This window comes from Ahaetulla prasina, chromosome 6 (genome assembly GCF_028640845.1).
Source record: "Ahaetulla prasina isolate Xishuangbanna chromosome 6, ASM2864084v1, whole genome shotgun sequence".
Taxonomy (NCBI): domain Eukaryota; kingdom Metazoa; phylum Chordata; class Lepidosauria; order Squamata; family Colubridae; genus Ahaetulla; species Ahaetulla prasina.
This window is the reverse complement of record NC_080544.1, coordinates 32,562,394-32,582,054: the sequence shown is the minus strand read 5'-3', so window position 1 is coordinate 32,582,054 and position 19,661 is coordinate 32,562,394. Positions and strand designations below refer to the sequence as shown.

Genomic DNA, 19,661 nt, shown 5'->3' with positions numbered 1-19,661 from the left:
CAAGAGGGAAGCCAGATTCACCTAATAACCTTTTTTTTTCAAACAGACAGTGGTATTTTTATATACTTTGGATTAAAGTATATAAAATTAAAATTAAAGTATATATATTAAGTAAAACCTATATTTATTTATTTATTTATTTATTTATTTGATTTTTATACCGCCCTTCTCCCGAAGGACTCAGGGCGGTGTACAGGCAAGATAAAACAATACAATATACAGATTAAAATACCATTTAAAAAACTTATTTAAATTAGCCTAACATTAAAAAATTTCCATACTAAAAACCCCGTTTAAAAATTGATAAAAGATAAAATTCAAGACAGCCCAGCGCAAATAAAAGATCGTCTTCAGTTCGCGACGGAATGTCCGAAGGTCAGGTATTTGGCGTAAACCCGGGGGAAGTTCGTTCCAGAGTGTGGGAGCCCCCACAGAGAAGGACCTTCCCCTGGGGGCCGCCAGCCGACATTGCTTGGCGGACGGCACCCTGAGAAGTCCCTCTCTGTGAGAGCGTACGGGTCGGTGGGAGGCATGTGGTAACAGCAGGCGGTCCCGTAAGTATGTATATATATATACATCCTCAACTTTCTTATGAATAATACCTATTTTTGTTTCTGTTAACTATCCACCTATACCATTTTCCCCAAACTGCTTAATATTCCGAATCATCTTTTTCTTTTAATTCTAAGGTTAGTTTATTCATTTCGGCACATTCAAATATTTTCTGGATAATCAGTCCTTCTGGTGGTAAGTTATGTTCCTTCTAATATTGCGCGAACACAATTCTTGCTGCTATTAGTATACGTACGATCAGATATCTTATTTTTTTAATCAAATTTAGTTTTTAATATTCCCAGGAGAAATGTTTCCAGATTTAACTCAGTTTGGCAATTTATTAAATCTTGTAGCCAACCTTGTATTTTGGTCCAATACTTTTTCACTTCGGGGCATAACCACCAAGCATGAAAGAAAGTACCTTGTTGCTGGTTGCATTTCCAGCACTTGGGGCTTAGGTTTGGGTACATTTTAGCCAGCCTTGCTGGGGCTAAGTGCCAACGATATTTTATACTGGTTTTCCTTATAGGCAACCGATTTTGTTAATGTGTAGTTTTTGTTCCAGATTGTTTTCCAGTCATCTAGGTTTATATTATGCCATATATTTTTAGCCCTCACCTAATAATCTAGTCACTGCAGAGATTCATCTAACAACTGTGGCAAGAAAGTTCAAAAAAATGGGATAAAACTCACTTAACACCTTTTTCACTTAGCAATAACAGAAATGTTGGGCTCAATTGAGGTTTTAACTCCTTTACAGGAGTTCCAGGGCCTTATAATAACAGGAATGTTAACAGCAGTAGTTCCCCCGAGACCTATTGTCAAGTTTAACAATTTAAAGTTTAGAAACATGGCTTGTTTTAATAATCTTTCCAAACCAAGATCATGAAGATGCTAAGTTCCACAACCAAAGAATATTTGGGAGCATTTATTTATTTGATTTACCTTCTGCTTTTTATTCAGGAGTTTACGGTAGTACCGTAGTATGGTAGCATTGTAGAACACTTCCTCCAGTGATGGGATTCAGCTGGTTCTGTCCGGATCGCGCGAACCGGTAGCGGCGATGGCGGGAGGCTCCACCCACCTGCCAAGATGTAATGCGCGACTAGTCTGCATGCGAGCAAAGTGAGCAAGAGCGTGAGCGCGCTCACATTTGCGAACCAGTAGGGAAGGTAAGTGAATCCCACCTCTGACTTCCTCCTTCTATCTTTCTTACAATATCTCTGTGAGATAGGCTGGACTAAGACAGAGTGACCTACCCAACATCATCCAGTAAGCTTTTGTGATTATGGATGCATATGTATCTGGCTTTGTATTTAAAGCAGGGCTAGAACTCCTGGTTTCTAAACTAATGTCTTAATCACTACACTAAACTGGCTCTCTTTGTGGTTGAGAATGGGCCTCTGGTGGCTCAGCAGACTAAATCTGTCTGTTATTAACACAGCTGCTTGCAATTACTGCAAGTTCAAGTCCCACCAGGCCCAAGGTTGACTCAGACTTCCATCCTTTATAAGGTAGGTAAAATGAGGACCCAGATTGCTGGGGGCAATAAAGTTGACTTTGTATATAATATACAAATGAATGAAGACTATTGCTTAACACAGTGTAAGCCGCCCTGAGTCTTCGGAGAAGGGCGGGATATAAATTCAAATTAAAAAAAAATCAGATTCACCCCAGTTCTACCCTTAATCATTATACCACACAGTTAAAATAGCAGATTCAGCCTTGTGTAATATGGCTTCTGAAGAAACTACATATTTTTTTTTTAAAAAAGACCATAGACTCTTCAACATATTTTAATTTCCCTTTGTTCATTTTTACAGCAATATAAACAAAATCTACACCAAAATTTTGAAAAGTAGCAGTTACCGCATTGATAAGATCTAAGAAACAATTCTATACAGGATTATCCATGAAAAGAATATTGCTATTTTTTTTTCATTCGGAGCCGTCGTTTGATGATTTCATGATCGGTTTCCTTTTGATCCTCAAAGATCTAAAAAAAAATATGAAAAAGTTTTCTAACCAATCAGGTACGCAGATACTACTTGATCAAAATGTGAGAATCGGAGCAAATTCTTTCTCGGAACAATAAAGAAGAAGAAGCTAAACCTCCCAAGTTTACAAGAGCTTTCAAGTTAGAGAGGCCAGCAATCAAGTAACTTTGGTTCCCAAATAACTGCATGATGAAGGCCACAATATCTTACATAGTTATTCTTAGCGGACCCTGGTGATGGTTTCAAAATCCTGAGCTGCCCTAGATCTGATGTAAAGTAAAGAAATAATCCAGTGTTTAGTACTTGTTCAACTAGAAGCCAAATGATGTGGGAAAGTCATTACTATTTTAGAATACCACCTCTTAAGGCTGGTTAGCAATCTGAATTCATGACTCTTAGATGACTAACAACAGACCTTGAATAAAATAATAAAGAAATGGTTTTAGCACCAAATGCTAAGCAATAATATGTTTTGGTTTTCTGCTAAGAATATCCTTAGATTATGCTTGCTGACTCTCAATATTATCCAAAAAAGATAAAAGATTCCCACTTGGTCAAGGAAAAAGAATGCCTCAAAATTCTCACTATCTTATTATTCTTAGATAATGTTCATACTTTTATTTATTATCGTATGATGGTATTCCCTCATTAAACAAGTTTAACATTGTAAATGCAATCATTACGGTTTAGCATTATTTGCAGACTAGTTTAGGACTTGTTTCAACAAAACATACCGTGTTTCCCTGAAAATAAGATCCTGTCTTATATTTTTTTGAACCCTGAAATAAGCGCTTGGCCTTATCCATGCGCTCAAAAGCCATTTGGGCTTATTATCAGGGGATGTCCTATTCTGGGGGAAACAGGGTAGTTAAAGATTGAGATAACTGAATTGCCGTGAAACATTAAACAGTGGTTTAATTGGGTGATTATTATCTGTTTTATTTGTATTTTGAACAAACCAGAAACATATGTGACCTCCTCTAGCATATAAAATGAATCTGGATATTGGGATCAATAAAGCTTCTAAACCAAGATAAAGTATCACTAGTCTCACCTAAAGGTAATAAAAACAAGTGGAATCCAAATACAACTTTGCTTGCTCTTCTCGGCTTTATTTATGATTAAGCTGTTTACTTTTAATTTGGATACAATGCTGCATTCCAGTTGACCCATATCAGGAGATTTTGATTTTGTGTTAATCTTGCCGTTGACAAGTGGGGCAGGATGTAAGCTTAAGACTTATTGAATAACTAATATAAAACCAATACAATTTATTCAAGCGAAAATAATGACAGTCATCAGCTTGGAAGGCAAGACAGAAGTGGGAAATGGTGATTTTGCTGAAATCCTATTGCTGAGGATAAAGATTTAAGCCTCTCAACTTATGCACGTTTACTTTGGGCAAACCCACTGGACTGTACAGACTTCAATTAAGTAGAAGTATATAAAATAAAACTAAAAATAGAGAGACAGTTAAGGAGAACAGACACAGACTGTAATAGTAAATGCATCTGTTTCAGTTATATTCCAAGATGGCAGGGATGGGCCAAATAATAATGGAAAAATTAAAAAAATATCCTAAATCTATCTTGTCTCAGTCTATACAATATACCAGTATCATATTCTATCGTATCTATCCATCACCTATTTCTCTGCCTTTCTTTCAGAGAAACCTGTAAAAATGATTTAATATACAGGTAGTCCTCTACTTACAACTGTTACTTTAGTGACCGTTCAAAGTCACAACGGCCCTGAAAAAAGTGATTTATGACCATTTTTCACACTTACAACTATTGCAGCATCCCCATGGTTATGTGAGCAAAATTCAGATGCTTGGCATTTATGACGGTTGCGGTGTCCCGAGGTCACGTGATCTCCTTTTGCGACTTTCCGATGAGCAAAATAAATGGGGAAGCCAAATTCACTTAACAACCGTGTTTCTACCTGAACAAATGCAGTGATTCATTTCACAACTGCGGCAAAATAGGTTGTAAGGTGGGGCAAAACTCACTTAACAACTGTCTCGCTTAGCCAACAGAAATTTTGGGCTCAATTGTGGTTGTAAATTGAGGACTACCTGGTAGTAGAAACCCCTAAAGCTTATCCCCCTTGCCAAACAAAAACATGGAAAATCCTGCCATTGCCCTCATCTTTGATCTAATCTTATTTCTTCTGAGCATCATGGGCTTTTTTATAACTTTTAACTTCTTTTCTATAACATCTGTTTCCCTCCACCTATCCCACCCCACCCCCAAAAAATTAGGTAGTTTCCAGCTTTCAAAAGGCTGTACACTCTGAATTGGTCAAAATGCTTTGTGGAATCACTTACTACAGGCCCAGAAAATTCAACGGGAGAAGAAATATTGGTTGAGTGAAGCTTCCGCTTAGCTTTCTTGGGTTTGTCATCATTTTTCTTAACAGTTTCTTCATCAGTAGATTTGGGAGATTTCATTGTTGCCATCAGCTTCTTCGCTGGAAAGGGAACAATAGAAAACATTTTTTAAAATTCAAAACAGTCCAATTCTATCTTATCATTTGCTCTATTTGTATCTAGACCGGGGGGGGGGGGGTTTCAAATCAAAAAGTTTAATGACTAATCTTTCTCAGTTATACCTCTTCCTTTTCTTCTCCCGGAAATCATCTTTAAAAGTCATGATCCATACAAACTGAAATTCATTCAACAAAGAGGAAAATCTTGAAAGCAATGTTTTGAAACAATGCTTTTCAACCTTGGTAACTTTATGGCAGGTGGAATTCTCCTCCCAGAATTTCCCAGCCAAGGGAGGGACGGAGGGAGGGAAAGGACAAATTGCCAATACCTGGTGTGTGTACTCTGCCCCTCACAGTTTTATGTTGAGGATTACTGGTTCACTCTCACCCAACTCCATTTTCTGCCTTCCTTATGCTTATCTTTATAAATAATTCATGTACATTCCATTATGTACATGCAGTCCAGCACATTTTCTTTAATATGCTGTTTATTCTCTGACTTTATTCTCTGGCTCATTTTATCCTAAGCAAACTTACGACACAAACAGTGTGACTTTATAGCAGTCGTGTCCAAGTGAGAATCTGAAATTGGATTTTCCTTGTTTTAGTTCAACCATTTATCACACCGCATTTTTAAGGTTTACAGAAGCTTCTAAGAGGCATGCCAAGAATCTGTATTTAACATTGTTCAAGTTCAAAACAGACCCTTCTCTCAAAACAATCTCAAACCTTCTGGAAGAGTCTAAAGTCAAAATGACACTGTTTTTAATTCAAAATAGGGCTGGCTTTGACACTTCCAGAATTGTCAAGGCAGCATTGGAAGGTTTCCAGTAATTTTGGAACAGCTAATTCAAACTCAAAAGAGAACATGTTGAACTTGAAATACTTTACAGTCTTCTAGAGGCAATCGTTTCAGGAAAGGGGAGCTTTCCAGTTAAAGACCTGTCTCTAAATGAGGTGAGGCTGAAACTAATTAAATTACAGTTTCAATGTCCCTCCAGCAAAGTACTACAAGGAATTAAAAAAAACAACACCCAAGAACACAAGTGATGCCCAAAATGGATTTCATCAGCTGTGTAGTTTAAATACCAACTGTCCCTTTTAAAATATGCAGTGTTCCAGTTGGAACAACTGAAATATCTCCTAATTGCCTCACATTAATGGAAAAGGCTTCTTGGTTTGGCTGCTTACCTTTAGTTTGTATGATTGTAGGGGAATTCTGCAAGAGATTGCCAAATTTGTATAGGGTTCCACCTGGGGATGCTGTGGATTGTATATTTAATGCATGTTTATTCCTTAAGGAATAATTCTTCCTGAGAGCGGAGTTAGGAGGAGAAGTCTAAAGCAATAGAAAAGATTAAAACAGATATTTGAAACATTTTATTCAGGAACTAAAGACATTTGCTAAATTATATTGTCCTTTATAAAAAGTATACCTTCATCATATTATTACCATGTTTTGAACATTAGAACTTGAACTTAGTTCTCACACATATTTCCAATATCTGATACATCTCTTCTCAAATGTGTTGGAGTTCATTTGTGTAGTCCTTGTCTTATTCCTTAGTAGCTCTATGTTGCCTAGATCAGCAGTCTCCAATCTTGGCAACTTTATGACTTGTGGACTTCAAGTCCCAGAATTCCTCAGCCAACATTCGCTGGAAACCCATTCGCTGGAAACCCCTGGCCTAGATGGTTTCCAGCTGCTGCAGTTATATCTTTTTAAGTTTCAGTTTATTACAGCCATGGGCCAGAACAAATAAAAAACACTCCTGCAATTATATCAGCTTTCCCCAATCTGAGCAAGTTGGCAGATGTCTGGATTTCGTGAACCCAGAATTCTCAGCAAAGGCTTGCTGGTGAGGGAATTCCCAGAAAGTCCAGACATCTGAAGGTCATAAAAGTTGGAAGTAGGCTGACCATTCAAGTAGCTAAAGGCTTAGATAATGGAGATTGGCTGTTGATAGGTTAATAAAAAGTACTTTAAAGCACTTTGCATGTGTACCTTGGAGAGGAGAAAATGATAATTAGTTTCTAGAAGAAAAGGAAGAGCCCATTACTCCGGCCTAAAGCAAGCTAGGGTCCTTGACAATTTATCTCCTTTTTATCTGCAATATAACAACCTACTGTTCACATAATTGCTCAAATCAGGAATGTATGCAATCTAACAATTAAATTATTATATCATCAAAATAAAGCTATTCCGTGTCAAACTACTGCCACAGCATTATATTATAAAGTTATTAACTCACATACCTTTTTTCCTTGTCTCCTTAATGAATCAGACCACCCATTCATATTAGCTGGCAATTTTACATTCTTTTCATTTTCATTTTTCAAGGCGTCCTTAGAAAGAGAAAGATGTGTTTAGTAATGAGCTACAGTCTCGATATTGGATTGTTAAATTCTTTTTAGAGGAAAATGGGGCAGCTTTAACCAAGACTTCCAATCTTTTCACACATTGGATGGAGCGTGTTATCACAGACATTAACAAAAATAACATTTTTCAAAAAGCCAAACTCTTATGAGATCTCATGGGAAGGGCATTTACATCTTGTTATACTTTTGCTATGGTTAATCTTAAATTCAAATTAAATCCAAGGCAATTTTCCAATAATCATGAATTATTCCATCAGGGACAAAGCAATCTGTGGTATTTTTAGATGTTATAACCTCTAGGGATTTCAACAAAGGAAGAGAAATATTGTAGTTTTTATTTCGACTGCATTTATAATTCTGTCCTGTTCTGCATTAATTCCATATTGTTTAATCTGAGAACATGAAAAAAACCCCATACTTCCGAATTAAGTTATACTGTTCTGCCATTTTTATTCATTTTATAAATTCTTCTATTTTGCAATAAGAATTTTTTTCCTTTGGCTTTTGTATTAAATTGGTTTTTGCTTTATATTAAATTGGACACCACTCCAATTTTAGAATGAAGGACTCAGGATAGTCATAGGTCTCTGGGAGAACCTTCAGCAATTTCTCCCTGAACATCATCTGGATTCTGAGTGCTGAGATTTTTCACTCAGTATATCCAGAGTGGCTGGATTTTGATCTAATATATACAGGAACTTATTAAGTAAAAATGAATACTTGCAATCAGTGTGCAAGCATTAGTGTCTGCTTCAGACTGAATTTAGAGATTAGTACAATATTTTATTGCCCATTACATTCCTCATGAATGAAAAAGAGTCTCTACATAGGAAGTTAACAGTTATCAGTCGCTCCGATTTTCATGGCCCTCCCTGGGGTCCAGGTAACAATGATTGAGAAGCCTAGTTCTGCTTCAGGGGGTGAGCTCAAAAAGACTGGATGGATGAATGGATGGATGGATACGGAGGGATGGAATGATAGGATGGGATGGGATGGGATGGGAGGGGAGGGGAGGGGAGGGGAGGGAAGAGAAGAGAAGAGAAGAGAAGAGAAGAGAAGAGAAGAGAAGAGAAGAGAAGAGAAGAGAAGAGAAGAGAAGAGAATCTTGATTATTTTTTTTAATGCCTACTGGCTGGGACCAACCTGCCTTTGTATTTTGTGCCAGGAGCTAATGAGGAATGAGAAAGAACTGCAAGGGTGGGAACCCTATATAGCAATGATGGCTAATCTTTTTGCCATTGCATGCCAAAAGCAGGAAGAGCGCAGGGGGTCACGCGTGTGTGTGTCCACATCCATAATTCAATGCGCCCCGCCTCACACGCATGCGCGCACAACCCCGTGTTCCCCCCACTTTTGTCATGCAATGGCATGGTGGGCCTGGGACGGCCATTTTTCACTCTCCCCAAGTTCTAGAGACTTTCTAGGAGCCTGGGGAAGGTGAAAAGGGCCTTCCCCATCCCTCCGGAGGCCCTCCAGAGGCCAGAAACAGCTGATTTCCTGACTTCCAGTGGGCCCAGAAGACCTGAAAACCAGCTGGCTGGCACGCGCACTGGAGCTGAGCTAGGGCAACGCTCACGTGCCCAGAGATATGGCTCCGCATGCCACCTGTAGCACACGTGCCATAGGTTCGCCATCATGGCTATATAGATTTATTATACATGTGGTGAAGTTCAATTCACTGTTCAAAAACTACCACTTAATTGAGATATTATTGTTGTGATTATCTTTTATTTTATTAACATTTTCTCTCAAATTCTCTATATCTTGTGTGTTATTCACATGCATACATACAATTTTGGTTTTTCCTCTTTTTATTTTTGTATTAAAGCAATAAGATAAAACCTGTTCAAATGAAATTTATTTTCAAACCTACAAGATTAAGATTACCATCCCACCAAACTATTAATGGATATGAATAAATAATGGCAGATTTCAGTTGGTTAGCAACGATTCTGATCAAAAGATAGATACAGTAAAATCTCAAATCAGATTCTAATTCAGTGGACTCGATATATATACTGTGAACAAAATTTTGCTTAAAATTTTACCCTTAAACAATGAACTTGGTTTCCAAAATAGTAGAGATCATTTATAAAAACATGTTACTTGTATCTATTTCCACTTACGCATTTAAGCAAATAATATAAATTGGCATAAAATGACATGACTTAGATTTAATACAAAAATTCAAATATAATGGGTATTCAGCTTACTGGATACCTTTTTCTCTTCGAAATGGTCCGTTAAATTGAAGTTTTACTGTATATTGGAAAAGCAGGTTTGATTACAAGAGATGGTAAGAAATAGGAGATGAAAGATCAACTGTGATAATTGTTATAATATAAATGTGGTATTTGGGTGAAATGTGAAGGAGGATTAAAGCAGCAATCCCCAACTTCTGCGGCTTGGCGGCCCGGCTAGTGGGAGCGAGAGGGGAACCGGGCCATGCGAGCGGTGGGATGGCGCACATGGAGATGTACACATCCCTTGCCTTCTACGCACAGCCCGCCATTCACACAAGTCAAGCTGTATGTGTGCACACTGGCCCGCTGCACATGTGGCCCAGTTCCGAATAGTCCGTGGCCGCAGCCTGGGTGTTGGGGACCCTTGAATTAAAATATTGTTATCTACTTGTACTAGTTTATCTATCCCGTAAGCTTAAAGAGATTCAGTACCTGACTCACATTAGAAATACCCTTATTTCTAAGTTTGTTTTTCCAGAAACTTGACAGCATATTACTCTTGAAGGAAGCACAGTTGAGAAGACAACGTTATTTTTCCATGTAGTTACCCCTAAGTATTCATATACCATTTTAAACCTGAAATTAAACCGTCCCTTTTAGAAATGTGACTTTTGAAAAAAAATAGTATTGATGGTTAAGAAATGGTTTTAATGTTTGAGGGCACTGATTAAGGTCAGATCTTAGCTGCACATTCAGATTCCCCTGAGTAGATTTAGGGGGCAAAAGAGACATGTTTGATGTACAGGCTTGTGTTTCTCACCTAAGATTTAGTCATATACAGATGCCTAGAAAATTAGAGTTACATCTGCAGCTCACATTATGGAATTTCAATTCTATCATAACTTAGGGGCAATAGCCATGAAGAACACATTAGTAAAAAAAAAACAGAGACTTGTGATAAACTGGGTCTATGTTTTCAGGCTAGAACCTGTTTTTCCCCAAACAAATTAAACAAAAAAAGTTATATAAATATCAGTGCAGGTTGTTAAAAAAGTCTTTTGACTTCAGCTCTGATGGCTTCATGGACATATTCCTATTATTTTCTTGGCAACAATTAAAGCAAGTTGTACCCTTATTTTAGCACCAGAGCAATAGCCTACCTAGATCAGTGTTTCTCAACCTTGGCAACTTTAAGATGTGTGGACTTCAACTCTCAGAATTTTGTCAAAGTTTGTTACAAAAAAAACAAATCCAGAAGCACCCAGATAAACTGATGCAGCAGGATTCATTAACTTCTTTATATATATACACAATAATACATGAAGTAAGTTTACAATAACAACAATAGATCACATTTTCATTTCAGCTCAGAGCAGCAGACAAGTTCACACACACTCTGGTTTCAATTTCTATTTTCTGCACAGAATCAGAAGCTGCAGACTAAGACACGCCCTGGCTCCAGTCTGTCTCAGCTCCCAATTGGCTGACTTAGTTGCTATGCCTATTCATTGGCTAACCTTGTTACCATGCCTTCCCAGTCATGAATATTCTAACAAATTTCTCATGCTGGCTGGGCTGGGGAATTCTGGGAGTTGAAGTCCACATCTTAAAGTTGCCAAAGTTGAGAAACACTGGCCCAGATTATAAAGATAGAACCAGATGCATCCAAATCCTTAAAAAAACACACATATAACCGTACATGCCAAATCTTTAAGAAACTATGTATAATTGTACATTTATAAGGAAGCGTGTCCTACTGTATCCAATGAGACTTATTCTTTGGTTTGGAATTACATCCTTTGGTGATTTAACAATTAACTTTTTAGATTTCTTTCAGAAATACTATTTCGAGAACTATATAAGAAACACACAAGAATATTTGCTTTCTTCCAAACATGGTACCTCATCCATAGTGCAGCTCTTCCTTTTTCTTGTCCTGGGCACCTTAAGAGTCACCGTGGAAGGACTTCCTTGATGCTTTATTTCCATTTTATTGGGCTGCAAAGGTGAAAACTGAATTTCCATTTCAGATTTTGGAAAGCGGCTAATTTGTTCACTCTCAGAAGACACTTCATAAGAATCTAAGACCGCATCTGGTTGTTCCTACAAGTACAATAACATGACATAAAATAGAAAGCTATTTTCTAGGAAAAAACTATTTGCTTTGCTCTTAAAATGAGGAGGAAAACAAACAATTTTGGTGAGAAACTGAACAGAAATCTCTAAGAAAAAGTGACTCTGTTGCATACACTATGTCATTGTTCAAATCTTTGCAGTAGGTCTTATAGTATGATATCAAAAACTTGTCCTATCAAAGGACAATTCAATGAAGCACAATTTTACTGGAGGACAGAACACTGAAAAGCAGCATAGAAGTGCATCAATAAACCTAAAGCGATTTACTCCTAGAAGACTAGTTTTATATGAAAACTAAACATCTTTCAGTGCAGCAAAATCCAATACCAAGAAGCAGAATGCTTTGGGCCTCAAATATATCTAGGATTAAATGCCATCGAGCAAAATGCTACCTTCGCTGGATGGGCCCTTTTTTAAAAAGAAAAATATTTTGGAATCATTTTTTGACTCCTGCTAACTGTGTGAACTAATCTGCAGTTTTCTTGGCAAGATATTTGGAAATGGTTTGCTATTACCTCTTCCCTAGGGCTGAGAGAGAATGACTGGCCAAGGTTAGCCAGCTGGGTTTTTTTTCCTAAAGCAGGACAAACTGACAATCTCCTAGTTTCTACCCTGATGCCCTAACCACTACACCAAATAAGAGGGGGGGGGGGATTACCTGAATATTATCTTCTGAAGATGCCTTGCTAGACTTTTGCAGTAAGGAGCCATTTGACAAGTTGCAATTTGACAAGTTAGTTTGTTTTTCTTTAAGCTGTGGAAGAAAGAATTTGATGGGATTTTAAGATCTGCATTGTTCAGAAATACACATGATTTTGTTGCCACTAGTGGTGTAACAGGGCAAGATGAAGAATCTGATTTCTACCATAATGGTGACCACGTGGTGAAATATCTTCCTAACTTAATTGCAACTTTATTTCCTGCTCCAAGTGCCTTGTTTTGTCAATCACATTAATAATATATGTTGCTTTATAAAATTATGGGCTATGTCTGCTTGAGAAAATGGCACCTGAATGTGCCAGGCTATCTGGAAAGAAACAGATTTTTTTTAAAAAAAGTTTTACAGTAACTTGAAGTTTGCTATATGAAAAGAACCAGATGAAGCAACCACTTTCTTCTAATAACTACGAAAATAGTCTGCAGAAGCAACTGGCAACAGATGATTGCTAAACAGCAGGTGACGTCCAGTACTGTGCCAGCCACATTCAGCAAAATATAGGTCATTTGGGGGCAATATTGTTTTTTGTCTTGGGTGGGATAAGGACTGGGAGATCTCTGGAAGACAATGCCTCCATTTCTGCTCTTATTCTTCCCCAAACAACCCAAAAAATTTGCAAGGCCAAAAATTTGGCCTCTGTGAGGCTCAAATGTGGCCACACAATTCTGAACCACTGGAAGAAATCAAAAATGTGAGCAGGTTGCCTCCAAAACTATTCACTTTGTTTTCTCCTCTCCAAAATCTCCCACTAAAGGAAAAATGAAAAATAAATTCAGCTATACCCTTTTAGTGACATTATATGTGACTTCCCCAGTTGATTTCAGGAGTAAATTGAGACCCACAAAGCAAAAATATTTTTTAAAAAATGGGCATTGTTTTTCTCCCTCACACACACATTTTTTTTAACACTAACCTACCACTAATAGTCTTTAATTCAGGAATTTAACCAGTTTAAGAGAGTACAGGCAAAGAAGAACAATTGCGAAAGATCCTAAAGAAAGAAATTTTGTGCTGATTTAGTTCTTTCTAATCCTTCTCTTCCAAACTAAACATAGTTGAAAGTTAACCAGGCTAGAGTCTTGTTCAATTTAGAGGAACTGCTCCAATATTAGATTTTTAAGCGAGTAGGCTCTGGCATGTTTAGCTAAACTTTAACTAATAATTCATTCTGGATCAGAATACAAGTAGTGCAAGATCAATATTCCATGTTATATATATTTTGAGGGTTCAATCCTCCAACGAAGATTTATTTTGCCCATTTCAGAAATAAGCCGGTTTCTGGAAGACAGGAAAAAATTATCTTGATATTTGCAACCGTTAAATTGCCTCCAGATTTGCCTTCCTGCCAATAAGTTCTCTTTTCAATTTGTTTATAATAACTCTTCCCTTTTTCCACATTGGGAAAGGCTTTATAAAACAAAAAGAAATAAGTTTGCTGCAGGATAAGGAAAATAGAACCACCAGATTCCAGTTTTAATCTTCTAAGGCAGGGGTCTCCAACCTTGGCAACTTTAAGCCTGGCGGACTTCCACTCCCAGAATTCCCCAGCCAGGTGGCTGGGGAATTCTGGGAGTGGAAGTCCGCCAAGCTTAAAGGTTAGAGACCCCTGCCAAGATTAGAGACCCCTGTTTTAAGGCAAGGGTCTCCAACACCCGGTCTCCAACCATGGCACTGGGCCACAGCATGCCAGAAACCAAGCTGCACAAACAAGCAAAACCCTCGACTTCCAACAGTTCGCTTAGTGACCGTTCAAGGTTACAATGGCACTGGAAAAAGTGATTTATGACTGTTGCAGCATCCTCACAGCCACGTGATTCACATTTGGATGCTTGACAACTGACTCGCATTTATGACGGTTGTAGTGTCCCAGAGTCATATGATCCCCTTTTGAGACTTTCTGACAACCGAAGCCAATGGGGAAACCATCTTTTAACAACCGCATTACTAATTTAACAACTGCAGTAACAACTTAACAAATGTGGCGAGACGAGGTGTAAAATGGGGCAAAACCCACTTAACAAATTTCTCAGGAACATAAATTTTGGCCTCAATTGTGGTCATACGTTGAGGACTATCTGTATAGCATACCAAACCAGAGCTGCTCTTACAAGGAATGGAGAACTTAGGGATATAATGGATACAAAGCCAAAATTGTCCCCTTCCTATCCGAGACCCACAATGATAGTAAATTTGCATGCACAACTTTCCATGGGAGTCTATAGAGATTCTTAGTCATCCAGGTCATGGTTGTCCCAAAGGTGCTTTTTCAGGAGGCAACTGGACTTTCTTTTGAAGACGTTTCGCTTCTCCTCCAAGAAGCTTCTTCAGCTCTGATAGGATAGTGGAGAATGGAAGGATTTATATTCCTTGCAGACAGCTGGTTATTTGCATCCTTCAACGACCCTCTAAAAGGATGCAAATGACCAGCTGTCAATAAGGAATATAAATTCTTCCATTCCCTATTATCCAGTCAGAGCTGAAGAAGCTTCTTGGAGGAGAAGTGAAATTTCTTCAAAAGAAAAACAAGAAAGTCCAGTTGCCTCCTGAAAAAGCAGATTTGGGATTTCCAAAGCCTGCACACTTTTCTTTACCCTAAGTCCTTCTCCTTCAAAATGGAAGAGAAACACACAACTCCTTTACCTGAGGGTAAATCCCCCTGGGCTAGGAAGAACTCAAATTGTAAACTACCATTACCTGCACCTGCTTAGAGTCGCTGGACTCTTCCGCCTGAGTTTTTTCTGCTCCATTTGAAACAGCCAACACTGCAGAGGCAATATTCCCACATCCAATTTCAGTTAGTTCCTTGGAATCATCACCTTGCAATCCTTCAGCGATAATTTTGTGCTCCTTTACAGGGTGAAAAAAAAGACATTGTACATTTAGCTAAATAGATTCAGACAATTCAGGATCAATAAGAAGACAATTTAAAACACAGCATAGCGTGGATCAATATGGGGATTTCAGTACATTTTCTGTTCAATAGTATTTAATTTAAACATATTCTTTATTCATTGAATCTGCAGCCTGATTTTCCTTTGGGAATTTAAGATGATGTTTGTTTATTTAAAAAATTTATATTGCTGCCTACTTGCACATGGCAGCTCAAGGCAGCTTACAAGGACATAAAAACACAATATAAAAGAAATAAAAATAATACTATGTTTCTCCAAAAAGAAGGCCCAGTCTTATTTTCTTTTGATCCCCCCAAAAAACGGCCAGGCCTTCTTTTTGCTTGTATCCTTACAATTTATATTGATATATTGATTTATATTGATATTGTTTCCTGATTGCTTATTTATAGCCTATGACTATCATTAAGTGTTGTATCATTAAGTGTTAAATTTGTATTTATTGTATCATTGTGTATTTTAATTGGCATAAATAATAAATAAATAAATAAATAATAAATAAATAAATAAATTTGTACCCTATGACTATCATTAAGTGTTGTAAGTGTTGTACCTTGATGAAGGTATCTTTTCTTTTATGTACACTGAGAGCTTATGCACCAAGACAAATTCCTTGTCTGTCCAATCCCACTTGGCCAATAAAAAATTCTATTCTATTCTAAGTGGTGCTTGTTATAATTGAAGGTCAAAGGCAAATTGAAATAGGGAGGTTTTAATGGTCTCACAGGTTGCCCAGGAGGATGGAGTCAACTGTATATTCAGGAAACCTATTCCAAAGCATGAAGGTTATCAGTGAAAAGACCAGCCACCTGGCTCACATCATCCCCTACATACAACTGCAATCCCAGAACTCCCAGTTGCGGTCATTAAGCAGTCTCCTGTGCCATTAGGATATAGTGAAAAAGTTGGCTGCCGGAGAGTTTGAGTTCCACACAGAACTGAAATCTTCCCAGGCATAGGCAGCTCTTTCAACCAGATCCCAGAAACAAGAGGCGGTCCTCTTGGCAGGCAGACACAGCTTGCAACCTTCCTTGTCTTAAGCGCTTTCTGGGAAAGCCAGCAAAGAAGATTGCCAATGGAGATCACATAAATTTAGCAACTGGTTATAAGGATAATGGTTGTCAAACATCCAGATCTCAATCATGTAATCAGGGGGTGTAGGCAATGTTTTGCAACCCTTGGAAGTGTTTTACACATCATAAAGCACCCATCCCAAGGCTACCATTAATTTGAACCATTAAGCAAATGGTTGTAAACCAAGGACTGTCTATATCAGAATAAATTCATGTTTGTCATTATTATTGGTTGTGGCAGTGACCTGACAGTTCCAAAACAGCCTATGCTGTGGAAGAATTGGAGAGAGAAGAAAGAGATACAGACTGGTGGTGATTTTGCACCTTCAAAGGTCACACTAGATTCTTGTGAACTTTCAATCAGCAACTTTAAATGTCAAGAACTTGGCCTGCAGCCAAAGGATGTGGAGAATGCAGTGCTTAGCTACAGTATGTAACCTACAGGACTCTGTGTAGCTATCGATAATTTCTTAAAAGCAACCACAGAAAACACTAACCTTGTGTGAGGGCTGGATTAGAACAAAAATCCCTCTTGCTCGTTTTTCACAAAAACGAGATGCACAGAGAGTTTGGGAGGCCTGCAGAGTGCTTCTGGGGGCTGGGGAGGGCAAAAATGTGACGCATGGGGGGTTTGGGAGGCCAAAAACAGAGCATGCAGAAGGTTTTGGGAGGCCTGCAGAGTGTTCCTGGGGCTGGGAGGTCAAAAACTCTGTTTTTGTGAAAAATGGACTCGTTTTTGGCCTCCCAAACCCCTCACGCATCACATTTGTGCCCTCCCCAGTCCCCAGGAGCACTCTGCAGGCCTCCCAAATTCTCTGCACATCCCATTTTTGCAGGTTTGGCGAAAACAGGACGTGCGGGGCGAGATTTCAAGAGGCCTAAAATGGCTGTATTCAGTGTATAAGACGCACCAATATTTCTACCCTTTTTTAGGGGGCAGGGTCTTATACTTCGGAGTCTTATACTCCGAAAAGTATGGTAATCAATGATGTGAAGTAGCAATAGGTAGACACGAGTGTTCATGGAACATAGATGTCAAAAATGCCAGATGGTCGCCACAGCAAGGAAATCAACATGCATGTATGTACAAATCAACAGGCCTTCGATTACCTTGACAAGAACTTTGTCTTCTTTTATTTTTAACCACATCTGTGCTCCCATGGTAGGCCAATTTGAGAATAGCAGAGAAAAAAGACTTGTGAAGGAATAACAAAACTATACAAACCTTCCCAGAAGATTGCGGTATCATCTTTTTCAATTCTTCCATTTCTTTATCTTTCTGTACGTTACTTGAGATTAGAGAACTCAGCTGAACTTCCAGAGCTGCAACCAACTGGTCTCTTTCTACCCGCCATCTTTGAAGGTCATGGTCTTTTTCTGCCACACGGTTTTCCTGGAGAGAAAATAAGAGATGATGATCAGGATGATGATGATGGATGTGTTGGGTTTACCATGAATGATTTTTTGTAGTTTACAAATGTAAAAACAAAGTAAAATATAAAAGCTGACTGAAAACAGAACCAACCATGAGACATAAAGTGGTAAATATAAGGGGGTGATCATTCTCCAATGGCCCTTGGGAGCAAATCTGTTTTTTAACTCCGGAAGGCCAACAGTGAGATGGGTGTGTCAATAGATATGGTCAAAAATGTTATGATGGTAGTTCTGTCAATGCAATCAAAGCTTTGACTGTTTTTTAACTGCAACATACTGTTGTGGCCGCCATCTTGACATTTCTTTTACCGTATCCCATGGATACCCTTGGCCAACAATGAGAGTGTTAGTATGTGCTAAATATAATATAGAAAGGAAGATGTTGAAAAACCTGGAGATTATCTCAGGAAGCATTCTCCAAAACCCTAACTTTTTTCACCTTCCTTATTTGGGGAACCATTAAAAGATCCATATTGGATAAGTGGAGGATGAATTGAGAGGCCTAACTCAAAGCAAAGGAAGGCTGTCTTATATAAGTACCTTAGTGCCAAAAAGCATCGGGATAAAAGACATATAGGTCAAAACCAACATTTTAGATTGCATCCCAAAATGTAACCAAAATAGTAAACCTAAAACAGTGCCATATGATTTTTGAGCCTGGAATGTTGATTGCAAGTTGTTTGCAGCCATAAGTCAAGGCACCCTGTGACTGCTTCATTCAACGACTGCAATCACGGCACTCCCGATTGTGGCTGTTAAGTGATTGAGTGGGTCATTAAGCCGAGCTTGCTTCAGGGGATGGGGAAAGCCGCCCTGTCATGATTTGGAGAAAGAACCTTCTGAATGACCGCAAGAATGGTACTTGCTTGCAGGATGGCTCAATGCAGCTTTGGGTAGAAAAGCCACGTCTCACATCAGCTAGGCATACCCGTAAGTAACCGCAGAACAACCCAAAAGTAAGGGGATAAGGATGGAGGGGGCAAGGCCTCCAGGACCCAGTCTGCAATTGGTGAGCCAGCTGTGCACCTGAGATGATGAGGAGAGATAGGTGAGTAGGAGCAGTTGCAATGTCCCTGCAGCCAGTCGTAAGGATGGGTGGATTGCCAAAGGCCTGAATTTTGATCACATGAGCATGTGGGCACTGCAACAGCTAAAACTTTGGACAAGGATCATACCTTCATTCAGCACTGTCGAAATTTCATGAATACATTTTGTGTCAACTGAAAATTTCTGTGTAATTTTTAGAGGCAGCCTTGCATATGGTGCCCAGTTAGAATTTCTTAGAAATTATTATGATTGGTCACACAATCAGCTCAATGTTTAGACTATTATAGGTAGTCCTCGACATATAACAGTTTGTTTTAAAAGACTGTAGAGATTTTCAGTCATCCAGGTCATAGTTGTCCCAAAGGTGCTTTTTCAGGAGGCAACGGAACTTTCTTGTTTTTTCATTGAAGACATTTTGCTGCTCATCCAAGAAGCTTCTTCAGCTCCCCACCATTCCCCACTATCCTGTCAAAGTTGAAAAAGCTTCTTGGATGAGAAGCGAAATGTCTTCAAAGAAAAACAAGAAAGTCCAATTGCCTCCTGAAAAAGCACCTTTGGGACAACAGCTTGTTTTGTTTAGTGTCCTTTTGAAGCAACAATGTAAACAAAGAAGAGGGAGTCAAACTATTTTCCAAAGCACCTGAGGGTAGAACAAGAAGCAATGAGTGGAAACTAATCAAGGAGAGAAGCAACTTAGAACTAAGGAGAAATTTCCTGACAGTTAAAACAATTAATCAGTG

The 19,661-nt window shown here is 38.5% G+C and overlaps 1 protein-coding gene across 5 annotated transcripts in view; it reads right to left on the bottom strand.

Moving 5' to 3' along the window:
- Positions 1–2,341: 2,341 nt before the first annotated feature.
- Positions 2,342–19,661, bottom strand: part of KIF20B (kinesin family member 20B) — a 67,964-nt gene continuing 50,644 nt past the window's right edge. For 4 of the 5 annotated variants that reach the window (XM_058188870.1, XM_058188871.1, XM_058188869.1 and 1 more), the window contains exons 27-34: positions 17,666–17,833; positions 15,153–15,305; positions 12,399–12,494; positions 11,507–11,707; positions 7,299–7,388; positions 6,234–6,381; positions 4,882–5,024; positions 2,342–2,551 (exon numbers count right to left, since the gene is read on the bottom strand). In XM_058188870.1, the coding sequence (XP_058044853.1) occupies positions 2,483–2,551; positions 4,882–5,024; positions 6,234–6,381; positions 7,299–7,388; positions 11,507–11,707; positions 12,399–12,494; positions 15,153–15,305; positions 17,666–17,833 (1,068 nt within the window). In that variant the 3' untranslated portion in view covers positions 2,342–2,482. Of the gene's footprint in view, positions 2,552–4,881; positions 5,025–6,233; positions 6,384–7,298; positions 7,389–11,506; positions 11,708–12,398; positions 12,495–15,152; positions 15,306–17,665; positions 17,834–19,661 lie in introns of those variants that run through there. The other variant, XM_058188873.1, reaches the window with a different exon arrangement.